Source organism: Ursus americanus, chromosome 36 (genome assembly GCF_024610735.1).
Source record: "Ursus americanus isolate L20-20 chromosome 36, mUrsAme1.1.p, whole genome shotgun sequence".
Taxonomy (NCBI): Eukaryota; Metazoa; Chordata; class Mammalia; order Carnivora; family Ursidae; genus Ursus; species Ursus americanus.
The window spans coordinates 1,577,026-1,590,370 of NC_142162.1; the positions used below are offsets into that span (position 1 = coordinate 1,577,026).

Below are 13,345 nucleotides of genomic sequence, written 5' to 3' on the forward strand. Positions count from 1 at the left end.
GGCGCGTTAAAAGGAGATCTCAAGACAACGGCAAAGACTGTCGTCTCCGAGACGGAAAACTTTCCAAAGCTGATTCTGTTTCTTCTCCCTCACCTTCTGATTTTTTCCATTTAAAGAAATGGGAGGGAGGAAATGGAAATTAAAAATTTTTCATAGAACAAATCAGGACAGCATGGGAGTTCTTCTGAAATGAATTTTGTAATTTAATTTTAATTATCTCCATATGTGTGCTGCATCATCTTGGAGCTTTTAATGTGATTGGATTAATTTTAATTGACCTGCCTGCACCTGGGAGCCCCACGGGGGGGGGGGGGGTTCCTTCGCCCCCGCCTCCCCGCCCCGGCTCTGCGGCTCCTTTTCCGGACCGCCTTTTAGAGGGCTTGGTTTTCATCCAGGCCTTGGCCATCAGAGCTCCGCTTGCCTTCAAGGCCAAGCCCCTTGCTGGCGCTGGGCCTGGTCCCGGTCCCGGTCCCGAGCGCCAACGATGAGCCTCAGCTCTCGCCAGGCGGCAGGTAAGGACCACGCCGGGCGGCAGGTAAGGACCACGCCGGGCGGCAGGGGGCGCCAGTGCCCGCGTTCGGCTGCGTCGCGTCCGCGGGCAGGACGTCCTGCAGAGGGCGCCCAGGAGCCGGGCGCGGAGCGGGGAAAGCGAGTCAGGCCCCGCTCGCCCCCAGCCCGGTCCGCGTGACCGGAGTGCCTTGGCCCTGCCCATCTTTTGTGGTCGGTATATAAGTGCGGCCGCCGTGACCCAGTTCGGTTCTGGGCGTTCGCATCGTCGGCGCGTGTCGCCCGGCCCCGCCTCCCAGGTGAGCTGCCTTGGGGAGTCCGTTGGCCGGTTGGCCTTAGGTTGGGTCCTAGTGGAAGAAGTTTTTTGCTCAATATCTTGGTTTTTTTTGTGTGTGTGTGTGTGTGTGTTTTTTTTAATTCTAGATTTGGCATTCTACACTGAAGTCATCATGAACATTTTCCAACTCCTGAGGAAAAAGAAGGAAGTAAGTTTTTAAGGCCATTGAAATTCTTGACTTTAAAATACTACTTTTTAAAGATGAAAAGATGGTGCGGATTTTGAAGAAAGTATAAAATGATAGCTAGCTATTCTGTTATATTTCACATGTTTCACATTGAAACATCGGGATATTTACCTCACCGTGTTCTCTGTTAGCTTATTCCTTTGGTGCTGATCATGACCACGGCAGCGGTTGGAGCTTCGTCTTTTGCCGTATATTCCCTTCAGAAAACTGATGTGATGTAAGTAGGCATCATTTGTAAAAACATGTTTAGCAGTGTTAGGTTGACCTTAGTAATGAAATGCATGGTGTCAGTTTCCTAGTTTTACCCCCAGGATAAGAATGTCAAATCGTGCACTTGGAGTGGGGACTAGAAAGCTTCCTGGTACCAGGAGACTGTTAAATTATGGTACTAATAAAATCAATTTGTCCCTTGTATCTGAATATCCTTTCATCCATTGGCCCTCTTCCGCTTCTGCGGCAAAGTGTAATTTTTTTAACTTAAGCTTTGAATTTTAAAGTTCTTAAATGGTCTTTTGGGATATATGTCATCAAAGTTTAATCATTCTTTTAATGAAATTTTTAAATTTCCGTGTATTAGAAAGATCTTTCCTAATGTGGTAGTTTATAGATTCAGTTGTCTACAGTGAATCTAATCTCAGCTCTGGATACAAAAAGATAAAATACCAGGTATCCTGGAATATGAGGAAGAGAAAAACTTGGAACTGATCTTGGCCAAGGGCAGGGCTGGCAAGGGGGGTAAAGCCAGGCTCTGACAGAGGGGACTTGTGAGGTGCGGTTCACCACCTGCAGAGTTCAAGCCTGGCCCTTCTGCCTGCCCCAGAAACCAGGGCAAGAACATTTTTTGCTTGTTCTTATCCTGGCACTTCCACACCCATTACTCTTCAGCTTATGGAAGCATTCTCCCATCCAGCCCAACAGAGGGAACACAGACCTTCTACCCTGCCGAGGAATTGGTCTTCAAAGTTTGAGCCAAACCCCGAGGCTCCCGTACGCTAACCTTCCATCAGTTTCAGTGGACTAACGGATGAATGCCTGTTTATCAGTCTGGATCTGTCCCAGCATGTTTATAGACCCAATGTCAGCGTTGGTTTAAGTTCACTTACTTTAGTGTTTAATCAGCTTTCTTTCATTTTTAGCATTGATCGGAAAAGAAATCCAGAACCTTGGGAAACTGTGGATCCTAATGTCCCTAGAAAGGTATTGCTACATTAAAAAGTGGTATACGGGGCACCTGGGTGGCTCAGTTGGTCAAGTGTCCGACTTTTGATTTTGCTCGGATCATGATCTCAGGGTTGTGGGATTGAACCCCCATATTGGGCTCTATGCTCAGCACAGAGTCCCCTTGAGTTTCTCTCCCTCTGCCCCTCCCCCAGCCCCTGCTCTCTCTGAAGTAAGTATTTTGTTTTAAAGTGATTTACATTTAGCCTGAGCTTTAGCACCGTTGTCAGCAAAATGGATTTAATACGTTTCACATTTAGAGTGCCATTTCGTGTAGTGGTGAAGGGAACGCTGTGGAGTTCTGGAAATCCTAGTTCAAATCCTTGTTCCATTATTCAAGGGAGATTTTGGACAACCTGGCCTTTCTGAGGCTCTTAGGATCTCTAAAATGGGCTCAATAATTGGGCTGTACCTCAAAGTTAAGAGGATTAAAAAAAGTAAAATACATAAAACCCTTTAGCATAGTGGCTGGCCCAGAGTACCTACTCAATATTAACTTTCATCATTATTGTAATACATTGTCTCATTGTAGCCATTATTTATCTAAAATCAATATAAGGTCTGTTGTGATAAATAACAGGAGCTCCAGGAAACGGGAAACAGGAGTGGCCTTTTCTTTAAGCAAAATCAGCTAATGGTCGCAATAGCAAAGATTTTTTAACATTTGAAATATTTTTTTTAAAGATTTTATTTATTTATTTGACAGAGATAGAGACAGCCAGCGAGAGAGGGAACATAAGCAAGGGGAGTGGGAGAGGAAGAAGCAGGCCCATAGTGGAAGAGCCTGATGTGGGGCTCGATCCCATAACGCCGGGATCACGCCCTGAGCCGAAGGCAGATGCTTAGCCGCTGTACCACCCAGGTGCCCCAACATGTGAAATATTTTGGAAATAAGTAACATTGAGTCTGTTGGAACTAACACTACTTAGGTCTGTCAGGAAATCTTTTTTTTTTTTTAACAAAACTTTCAAATAGCAGAGTTTGACCTAATGAAGGACATTTAGAATCTTTAAAACTACCTGCATCTCTAAGCAAAATAAGTCAGAGCAAGACAAATACCATATGATTTCACTCATATGTGGAATTTAAGAAACAAAACAAATGAGGAAAGGGGAAAAAAGAGGCAAACCAAGAAACAGACTCTTAACTTTGGAGGACAAACTGGTGGTTACCAGAGGGAGCTGGGCGGGGGATGGGGGAAATAGGTGATGGGGATTAAGGAGTGAACTTGCCATGAGCACTGAGTAATGTAAAGAATTGTTGTATGCCTGAAACTAATATAACATTGTATGTTAATGATACTGGAATTCAATTTTTAAATTAAAAAAAAAAAATAAACACAGCAAAAATCCCCCACCTACATCTCCTAGATCCTGGGGTAATAGAAAACTTGTGAGGATAAATGAGAATCTCTGAATTTGAGTTTTTTGGAAGTCAAGGACTGTCCACAGCTCTGCCCCTTTTCCCTTATTGTATAACTTAGATCGTTTGTACCGTTGCTGAGTAATTACAATGAGAAAGTTTGGTTAAGAGCCTACTATGTGCCAGGCTCCTGTGCTGGACCATTATACATGCATTCATCGGGAGCAGACACACTTTTTGAACTTACTGTTCACATAAAGCTGTGGGAAACTTAGAAATCTAGAACCTGTTATGTGAAAGTGGGCAAATACATATGACCTTTCTTTCTGATCCTATAACACTCAGGAGCCCAAAGGCTATTTAGAGCCCATATTACTGTTTTGTGCATGTTTTTAGTGATGGAGAGAGATGGTTCTTTGACTACATATATTATGGTGATGCTCTTTCCAAAGGGAAGTGTGGACAAATCCCATAAAGGGATGTGAGGACGAAGGACAGATCCTAAAAAAATTTGTGTTTTCCTTCTTCTTTTTTTCCCCCCAAGCTTCTAACAATCAACCAACAGTGGAAACCCATTGAAGAATTGCAGAAAGTCCGAAGGGCCACCAAGTGACCAGCCCTTGCTTCTTTCTTCCAAAGAATACTCTATGAATCTAGTGGAAACATTGCTGCACAAACTAGATGATGGATACCAGTGTGTGGAAATGCTTCTGCTACATTTTTAGGGCTTGACTACATTTTTGGGCTCTGGATAGGACTTACAAAGGCAGTGTAGCAATAACCACATAGTTCAAAAATAAGTTTGTGTTTATTTTCTTGTAAATTTAATTTTACACATTGAAGTTTTTATGTTTATGATGCCCGAATGTTTTCCTTAAAGAGTATAAAGATTTGTAAACTAAATTGTCTATAATAAAATACTACTTGTGCGAGATTTCTTAAAGATACATCTTTAAATGGAGGAGAAAGCTCTTTTATGGGAGAAAAACACATTTTGAAGCATGGAGCTTCATTTTTAAAATATTACACAGTGCAAATTTCTGTGTAAACTTTTCTTGCAAATGTACTCATTCACCGGAAATTTATTGAGCCCCCTGCTGTTAGCTGTGCACCATTCTTGTGCCGGTGAGATAAAGCAATGAATAAAACCAAATATTGGAGGGAGATGAATAAAAAATGGTGAGCACAATGAGGAAAATGAAGAAGATATAGGGGATGAGACTTGCAATGACAGGTGGTCTTGGAAGGAAGCGCTGGGATTATGGTGGTGAGTAGGATTGTGGGGCATGCCAAAATGGGCCCTGCAGATGCCAAGGCTAACAGGTGCTCTCGTGAGGGCTGGGGAGGGGGGAATGGAGAGCTTTGTGTGCACTCTGTAGGATGGGGCCACTTCACTCTGGCCAATGATGACTTGAAGACTGAAGGTGCAACCAAACCCAGCATGCCCTTGGGTTCCGCCTTGACTCTTGTTAAAAATGGGACCGAGTAGGAATTGCTTTCCATTACCCTTTTTTTTTAATTGAGATATAACTCACATACCATAGTATTCATCGATGTAAAGTGCACACTTTAGTGGTTTTTAGTATATTCACACAAAGCTTTACAACCATCTCCTCCATCTGACTTCAGAATATTTTCATCCCCCCAAAGAGAACCCTGTACCCATTGGCAGTCCTTCCCTCATTCCTGACCCCTCTGCTCCCAGCCACAGACAAACATTGATAAACTTAGTCTTTATGGATTTGCCTGTTCTGGACATTTAATATAAATGAAATCATACATTATGTAACCTTTGTGTCTAGCTCCTTTGATTAGCATAATGTTTTCAAGATTCATCCATGTTGTGCCACGTATGCGTATTTTATTCCTTTTTATGACTGATTTTCCACTGGATGGCTATGCCATATTTTGTTTACCCATCAGTTGATGGACATTTGGACTGTTTCCACTTTTTGGCTGTTATATAAGTAATATTGCTGTGAACTGCCACGTCCATGGTTTTGTGGAGCCATATGTTTTCAGTTCTCTTGGGTATATATCTAAATTCATCAACTCTTTTTTTTTTTTTTAAGATTTTATTTATTTATGTGACAGAGACAGCCAGCGAGAGAGGGAACACAAGCAGGGGGAGTGGGAGAGGAAGAAGCAGGCTCATAGCGGAGGAGCCTGATGTGGGGCTCGATCCCAGAACGCCGGGATCACGCCCTGAGCCGAAGGCAGACGCTTAACCGCTGTGCCACCCAGGTGCCCCTCATCAACTCTTTTAAATAACGATAAATGCCTTTAAAATTTTTCTTTCTGAATATAATAGAAATCTAAGAGAAGGGCTATCCTCTCCCCTTCCTGGCCATAAAAAATAACCAGCTCTTGCTAGAGACTTTAAGCCTCTCAGACCATTCCTCCGACCTCGGTGATCCCTTATCACCTCAGGTTCTCCCAGATGAAAAGCTCCAGTGGTTGATCTCAAGGTGGTCCACATACCAGCTGGAAGCACAGTTTTATTTGCTTAGGTTTTTAAAGTGCAATATAGTGCCATTTAGGCAAATAAAAATGAACAGCTTTGTGAAGGCTAGCCAACTAGGAGAGCAAACTGTAGGATGTTTCATGAAGGGTAACTGTGGCTTTTAACTTCAAAATGCAAACTTGACTGAAATCGGTGGCTTTAAGGGGTGAACGTGGCAGTGGAAGGTACCAGGCAGCAGGTTTGGGAGGGAGAAACCTTAAGAGCAATACTGATACTTAAATTTCAAAAGATTTATTGATTTTCCTTTTGGTTGTGTTCTTAGCATTTGCCCCAAATATTTTATTTTGAAAAATTTCAGCTATGCAGAGAAGTTGGCAAATTAGTACAAAGATTACTCATACTTTTTATCAAACATTTTGCCACATTTGCTGTATCTCTCTGTATATTATTATGTTCCATTAAAATGAACTCTTTGAGGGGTGCCTGGGTGGCTCGGTCAGTTAAGTGGACAACTCTTGATTTTGGCTCAAGTCAGGAGATCAAGCCCCGTGTCAGGCTCCATGGAGCCTGCTTGAGATTCTCTCTCTCCCTCTCCCTCTGCCCCCTGCCCGCCCCTCGTGTGCACATGCACGTGGTCTCTCTTTCTCTCTCTCTCAAAAATAAATAAATAAAAAGAAAATGAACTCCTAAAAAATAAGTACAGACCTCATAAAGTTTTTTATGCCTCGGGAAAGGACATTCTAGCTGACTGCAATACCGTTACCATTCCTGAAAAGATTCACACGAATTCCATAACATACAATCCATTTCCATTTTCTGTAACTGTAATGTCCTTTACAGCTGCATTTTTATGTCCAGAATCCAATCCAAGATTCACTTGCTGCATTTGGTTGTTAGGTGGTTATGCTGAGTACTTGACAAATAGTGGTCATAAGCAGGACTCCAAAGGAGCTTGTGTAGAACGGCTATCCCAACAGAGTTTGATCTGGATAAGATTCCCTTGGATGTGGCCTTTGAATTTTTTCAATTTGAGATATGATAATAATTTCATATAAATTTAAATAGTTAAGAAATTGCCCCATTATGGAGCGCTCACTATGCGGTAGGCATTGTGCTGGCCTCAAGAATCTGACGTAGGAAAGGCAGACGCACCTATGAGCGAATCAGAGCGATACAGGGACAAGATACAGGAGAGAAATAAGCACGAGGTACGAAAGAAAGCCACCCAAAGAAGGTGGATTCTTGAAAAACCAATCATCGGAAGTTAGCAGTTCAAATGAGGTAGAAGTGCGTATTTGCCAGGGCATAGAAGGCTAAAATAGCATGTCTTCTGGAAACTTGAAGTTGTTTAATATGTGGAATTTAGTATTGGAGTGTAGAGTGGGATAGATGGAATGTGTAGGCCCTTTTATGCTGTTAGCGGGCAGGCACAAAGGGACCAGAAAGGGTTTAAAGTTGTGGCAGGAGGGAATACAGTTTACTGACGGGAGTGTCGGCTACAGCGAATAGGGTAGGGCGTGCACACTGGCACGACTTCTTGGCTGGAAGCCAGAAAGCAGCTGCTGTGGGTGCTGGTCCAGGGAACAGGTGGTGAGGACCTTAGCTAACCAAGGCAATGGCAGAGGGAATAGAAAAAAGGAGGATGCGTTTGAGAGCCACTGGTGAGAAGACCTCAAGGCTTATTGAATGTAGATGGAGGATGTCCAAAATGACGGCCCAGTTTCTCCCCGGGGTAGGTGGGTGGGTTGTGGTGCCAAGGTGGAGAATATAGGAGGAAGAAAGTGGCATGTTGCAGGGAGGGGTAGATAAGGAAGAAAATGAGTTAGACTTTGAAATTGTTGCGTTTGGAAGTCCCGTGAGCTGATCTAGGTCGATTACTTCTGGAGAACTGCGAGGGGTGTGAGCTGGAGACAACCCAGGGGATGCTGAGAGCAACAGCGTGGACCAGGCAGCCTGCCGAGCGCTGAGGGCGTCAAAGCGAGGTGAAGCTGCGCAGAGAAGAACGTCCCCAGGAAACAGGAGGGGCAGAGGGGGAGGATCTGGTCCCAATGGGTTCTGAGAGAAGCGGTTGCAGGGATGGGGAGGGGGGACCCAGGAAGTGCGTCCTGGGGCCCAGAGGGGAGGAGCACTCTTCCAGGTTAGATTTTTCCAGTTTGCAATTAAACTAAAGCCCAGAGTCCTTTCAATTTTAGGCCTTCAGCCTTAAGCAAACATCTATAATTCTCTCTTATGTGAAAATAAGGTGTGAAGAAAGAAATAAAGTTAAAATCACATTCCATATGACCGGAAACTGGCGTGAGGTCTAGTGAAAATACTCGTTCATCATTTTTTTCCCCCTTGAGAAGCTTGCCTCACAGTTCAGTTGAGACTTTCTGGTAGAGAGTAAAATTACAGGCTCTGGAATCAGACTGCTCTGCCGCTTCACTTATGTTGCTTTGGACAAGCCTCAGATTCCTCAACGATAAAGAGCTGGGTTAGTTTTTACCCGCTTAGGTTAGTTGTGAAAATTACGTGAGGCAGTAAAGTACCAAGACTGGTATTTCACGGGGACAGCACTAGTTGTTGAAAAAGTGTTCCCTCCTTCTCCTTCTCCTCCTCCTCCTCCTCCTTCTCCTCTCCTCCTCCTCCTCCTCCTCCTCCTCCTCCTCCTCCTCCTCCTTCTTCTTCTTCTTCTTCTTTTTTGTTTAATTATTATCTCTGTAAAGTGGAAGGGTCTTAATGTATTTAAAATTATATTCTCCTGTAGGTGGGAACATGCCTGTTTGCAATTCACACATCCCTCCCTCCAGTGACTGGCCACCTTGGGTGCACAGCGCCCCAGTTACAAACCTTGGTGAGAGCACAAACACGCCCATAGATAAATACATCTCACCTGGGCTCTCTCCTACACAAATACCTAGCTAGAGATAAAAACCCCTACATCTATGCCCACATAGATGAACCACATCCAGAAAACACATAAGAACAAAAATATTTATATTTATATAATATAAAGGCACATCCTTAGAGACAACAAATGTGTGTATTTTAATAATCACTATATTCACGCAAGTACATTACCTATATTTTCACACTCAAAGTGATGATATGGGGTTTGAAAAAGAAGGCAGGGGGAGCTGAGTGCATGTACCCAAGAGAGCTATAGAAATCAAATTCGTTTTTCTGGTCATCGGCCCTTATAATATCTTTTCCCCATGCGTGGAAAGTTGTCTCAGGTAATTATGCCATTTTTCTCTAGAAACCAGAGTTTTGTGTTTGGTTTCGATGGTGTTTTATTCCATCATTTGCCCGTGTGCATACGACTTAGCTTTAAAATAAGAATTAGAATAAAATTAAGGAAAACCCCCAATTTTAAAACTCTTGCAGACTTGCAGAAAGTTGCTAAAACCAACTTTCTCATTCCCTTGGCATGACTTACAATACATATATAATAAAGTACTGCTTATTTGGAGAGTGGGCATGCTGTTTAAAAAATTAAACTTCACTTTTTTGTATTTACATCAAGTAGATGTGATTTTTCCTTTCCATAGCTGTGTGTAATTGTGAAGTTGATACTATTCCTCGATGTTTGTTAAGGCTATGTTGCCTCGGGAAAGTTAGCCTGACTTATTTTCTAATACCTTTGCTTATCTGAATTTTCCTTATCCACATAAATGGAGAAATGGATCTGTACCACAAGGCAAACGGGGCCTGTTGTTTGCTTCTTATTTGGAGACAAGTTCATTGAGTCAACCACTGAGCATTTCTCAGATTTTAAGTGTTTCAGATTTTTTTGAAGTGGCACCATTTATTTTATTTTGTTTTTAAGATTTTATTTATTGGTCAGAGAGAGAGAGAGCGCGCGTGCGCACAAGCAGGGGGAGCAGCAGGCAGAGGGAGAAGCGGGCTCCCCGCTGAGCAGAGAGCCAGCCCTGGGGTTGATTCCAGGAACCCGGGATCATGACCTGAGCTGAAGGCAGACATTTAATTGACTGAGCCACCCAGGCGTCCCGGCCCCATATACTTTTACAATTATTTTTTAAATTAAGGTATCGTTTGGATATAATAAAATGAATAGGTCTTAATGGTTCAGTTAGAAGAGGTTTGATCATTGTACACGTCCATGAAGGCATCATGCGAAAGAAGCTACTGAACATTTCTATCACCCCAGAAAGTTCTCTTGCGGCACTTTTTATTTATTTATTTATATGTATGTATTATTTATTATTTTATTTTCTATTTGTTTTTTTATTAACAAGCAAAATAATATTTAAAAAAGCAACAACGCAAGACCAACCACCTTCAAGTGGTTGGAACAGCGATGAGTCAAACTGCTGCTGGAGTTCCCGGATGTCGCCGGGCCCGCGCTCTCTCGTTGCGAGGCAGGACGCAGGCGCGTGACTGTGCGTTTAGGTGCATACGTGACCAAGACACGCCAGAGAGATGGGAACCCCCGGAGAAGACAAAGCATGCGGCGCTTTTTCTCAGGCGATCCCACAGCGCTCTGCCCTCTTCGTCTGGATCCTCTGCGGTCCCTGTTCGAGCGGAGCTTGTGACAGTCCCAAATCGCTCCTTCCTCTTTTTCCGCTTCTCATCATCTTCAGGCTTTCTGGAGATGATGCCAACCAAATCTTCGAGCTCTTCTCTTCAGCTGATCCGGGTTAACCATAGTCTTCGCGTCCCATGACAGGCCTTTGAATTGAACTGAAGAAATCCGAACCTCGTGCCCGGGCAGCCTTCCTACTCTCCAAGCTCGCTGGTACGGAACCGTCGGCTCTCTCCTGCAGCCTCTCCGCCTGTGGTATCTCAGAAGTCATTCTGACCCCCTTCTTCTCTGCTGCCACCTCAGCAGCCGTCTCGGGGTTCATCCTCTTGGACAGGTGGTTCTTCCCGTTTCACCTCCACTACGTCTTCATCTGCCTCCTCCTCAGCGTGCGCTTCCAGATATGCCGGGAGCATGCTGGTGAGATCTTGTCTTACTCCCTTGGTCTCCAAACCACGAGCAAGACATTCTGCTTTAGTTCGGCAGCTTGGAGTTCCACCATCTCCGCTGCCATCTTGTTACCCCTCCAGTCCCCCCTTTTGTGGCACTTTTTAAATTAAAACCCACGGAACTGGGGCACCTGAAGGGCTCAGTGGGTAAAGCATCTGAGGCTTGATTTTGGCTCAGGTCATGATCTCAGGTTTACGGGATCGGGCTCTGTGTTCAGCAGGGAGTCTGCTCAAGATTCTCTCTCTCCCTCTGCCCCTCTAGCCGCATGCTCTGTCCTCCATCTCTCTCTCTCTCTATATATGTATATATAATATAAATAAATAAATAAATTTTTTTTAAAGATTTTATTTATTTATTTGACAGAGATAGAGACAGCCAGCGAGAGAGGGAACACAAGCAGGGGGAGTGGGAGAGGAAGAAGCAGGCTCATAGCGGAGGAGCCTGATGTGGGGCTCGATCCCACAACGCCGGGATCACGCCCTGAGCCGAAGGCAGACGCCTAACGACTGAGCCACCCAGGCGCCCCTAAATAAATAAATCTTTGAAAAACCCCCACCAAACTGTACACTCAAAAAGGGTGAATTTTATGGTATATGAATTATTGCCTCCCCCTTCAAAAACGAAAAAGAATCCACTCCACATTAACTTGTGATCTTACCTCAAGAAATAAGGCAGGTTGACGTATTTTTTTCCCACCATATGAGGTAATCCCTTACCCTATAAATTACATTTGATTTGCTTTTTTTTCTGGAAACAAGAAATTGGACGTTGCTGAAGATTGTAAGAAACACACTAACAAGGTCCCTTGGACCAGGGCTTCTAGTTCAGTCTGTCCCTGCAGGGGCAACAAATAGGCTTCCCTACGTGCAGAGACCTGGGAGCAGAGTCCGGGCGCCGGGTTTACCTAGTGTCTAAGCGACACAAACATTACCCCCCACAGAGGAAGGGCCCCGGGCGGGTACAAGAGTTACCATAGCAACAAGACTATGCTGGCAGTAAATCCTCTCCGGGGCCAGGCTGTAACCAAGTGAAGCAGAAGTTAGGTTGACTTCACAGCTGGGTTGGCATATGCTTCCCCGACTGCGCTGCCACGGGTGTGTGTGAGAGCTCGGCCCGAGAGCCCGGAACCCGCCATGTCACCGGATCCAGTCCTGCACCAGCAATCTGCCTCATTCTCTCAGTAGAACAGTGGTTCTCAGTTGTACATCAGAATCTCCTGGAAGGCGTGTTAAATGTGGATTGCTGGGCCCTAAGCCCAGAATTTCTGCTCTGGTGTATCCAGGGTGGGACCCAAGCACCTGGGTGTCTAACACGTTCCCGGGTGAGGCTGGTGGTGCTGGTCCGGGTGCCACACTTTGAGCGTGGTGTCGAAGCTCTTTGCTCCTTCTGACATTTGGTAACTCGTGGGGAATTCTGCCAGGGGCTGAGCCATGTGGAACTCTTGCTCTCAGGAGAGCAGGTCAAGCCAGGCCTGGAAGACCCGGGTGGGAACGCCTCTCCCAGCAGGGCTGCGCTGGCCACCTGCTCGGTCACACTGGTCTGCCACTTAACCCGACGAGCAGTGCATTTATCAGGCGTGTGGGTAGATGCTTGTGCCCTTGAGAACGTCCTCATTTCTCTGCAGAGGTGACACCACTGACCACCCTTATCAGGACCGATGGTAGCGGTTCCTCCAGGGACAATTGAATCGCATGTTACTGTGGCTGCCCGGCTGACACAGTGGGCCAGGAGCAAACAGACAGGTTCTGACTCCAGGTTCTGCCAGTCAAGAGCTGGGTGACTGGGACAAGCTTCCTAACTTCTCGGAACCTTGTTTTGCAAAGGGAGATTCATCTCAGGAGTAGGCCTGTGTGGCAGGTTAATATTTAGAAACGTTTTCACTGTGCTATTACATGGCTGCCTCATTTCCTCATTGATCTGCTCCCCTCCAGTTGTAAGCAGGGAACATTGCTTGCCTCAGGGGGAGGGCTGCAGGTGCGAGCACCCACCTACTCCCAGGGCAGTCAGTTCCACTGGCAGCAACGGCATCACCTGGGACTGTGCCCCAGGCTGACTCAGTCTGAATCTCTGGGGTAGGGAAGGCCCAGGAGTCTGTGTTTTAACACATAACCCTTCAGGTTATTACACACAGCTAAAGTTTGAGAAGTTCTGGTCTAGAACAAAGAAGTTTCCATGAAGATCAGGCTTCAAAATCCATAGCCAAGGGGCGCCTGGGTGTCGTAGTTGGCCAAGCCTCTGACTCTGAGTTTTGGCTCAGGTCATGATCTCAGGGGTGTGAGATGGAGCCCTGCGTTGGGC

General features: G+C 45.1%; 1 protein-coding gene and 1 pseudogene across 1 annotated transcript; one reads left to right on the forward strand and one right to left on the reverse strand.

Moving 5' to 3' along the window:
- Window positions 1-728: 728 nt before the first annotated feature.
- COXFA4L3 (cytochrome c oxidase associated subunit FA4L3) lies at window positions 729-4,545 on the forward strand. Its single transcript, XM_045812267.2, has 5 exons — window positions 729-806; window positions 931-992; window positions 1,163-1,248; window positions 2,168-2,228; window positions 4,156-4,545. Exons 2-5 carry the CDS (start codon window positions 957-959, stop codon window positions 4,222-4,224), a joined length of 252 nt encoding a protein of 83 aa, XP_045668223.1. The 5' UTR covers window positions 729-806; window positions 931-956; the 3' UTR covers window positions 4,225-4,545.
- Window positions 4,546-10,538: 5,993 nt separating this feature from the next.
- LOC123801959 (SAP domain-containing ribonucleoprotein pseudogene) lies at window positions 10,539-11,111 on the reverse strand (annotated as a pseudogene).
- Between the last annotated feature and the right edge of the window lie 2,234 nt (window positions 11,112-13,345).

Bases quoted from the DNA above. Each gene is read 5' to 3' on its own strand.
- COXFA4L3 (XM_045812267.2), top strand. From the start codon at position 957: ATGAACATTTTCCAACTCCTGAGGAAAAAGAAGGAA. The intron at 993-1,162 runs GTAAGTTTTTAA...GTTCTCTGTTAG, and splicing joins TCCTGAGGAAAAAGAAGGAA to CTTATTCCTTTGGTGCTGAT. The intron at 1,249-2,167 runs GTAAGTAGGCAT...TTTCATTTTTAG, and splicing joins CTTCAGAAAACTGATGTGAT to CATTGATCGGAAAAGAAATC.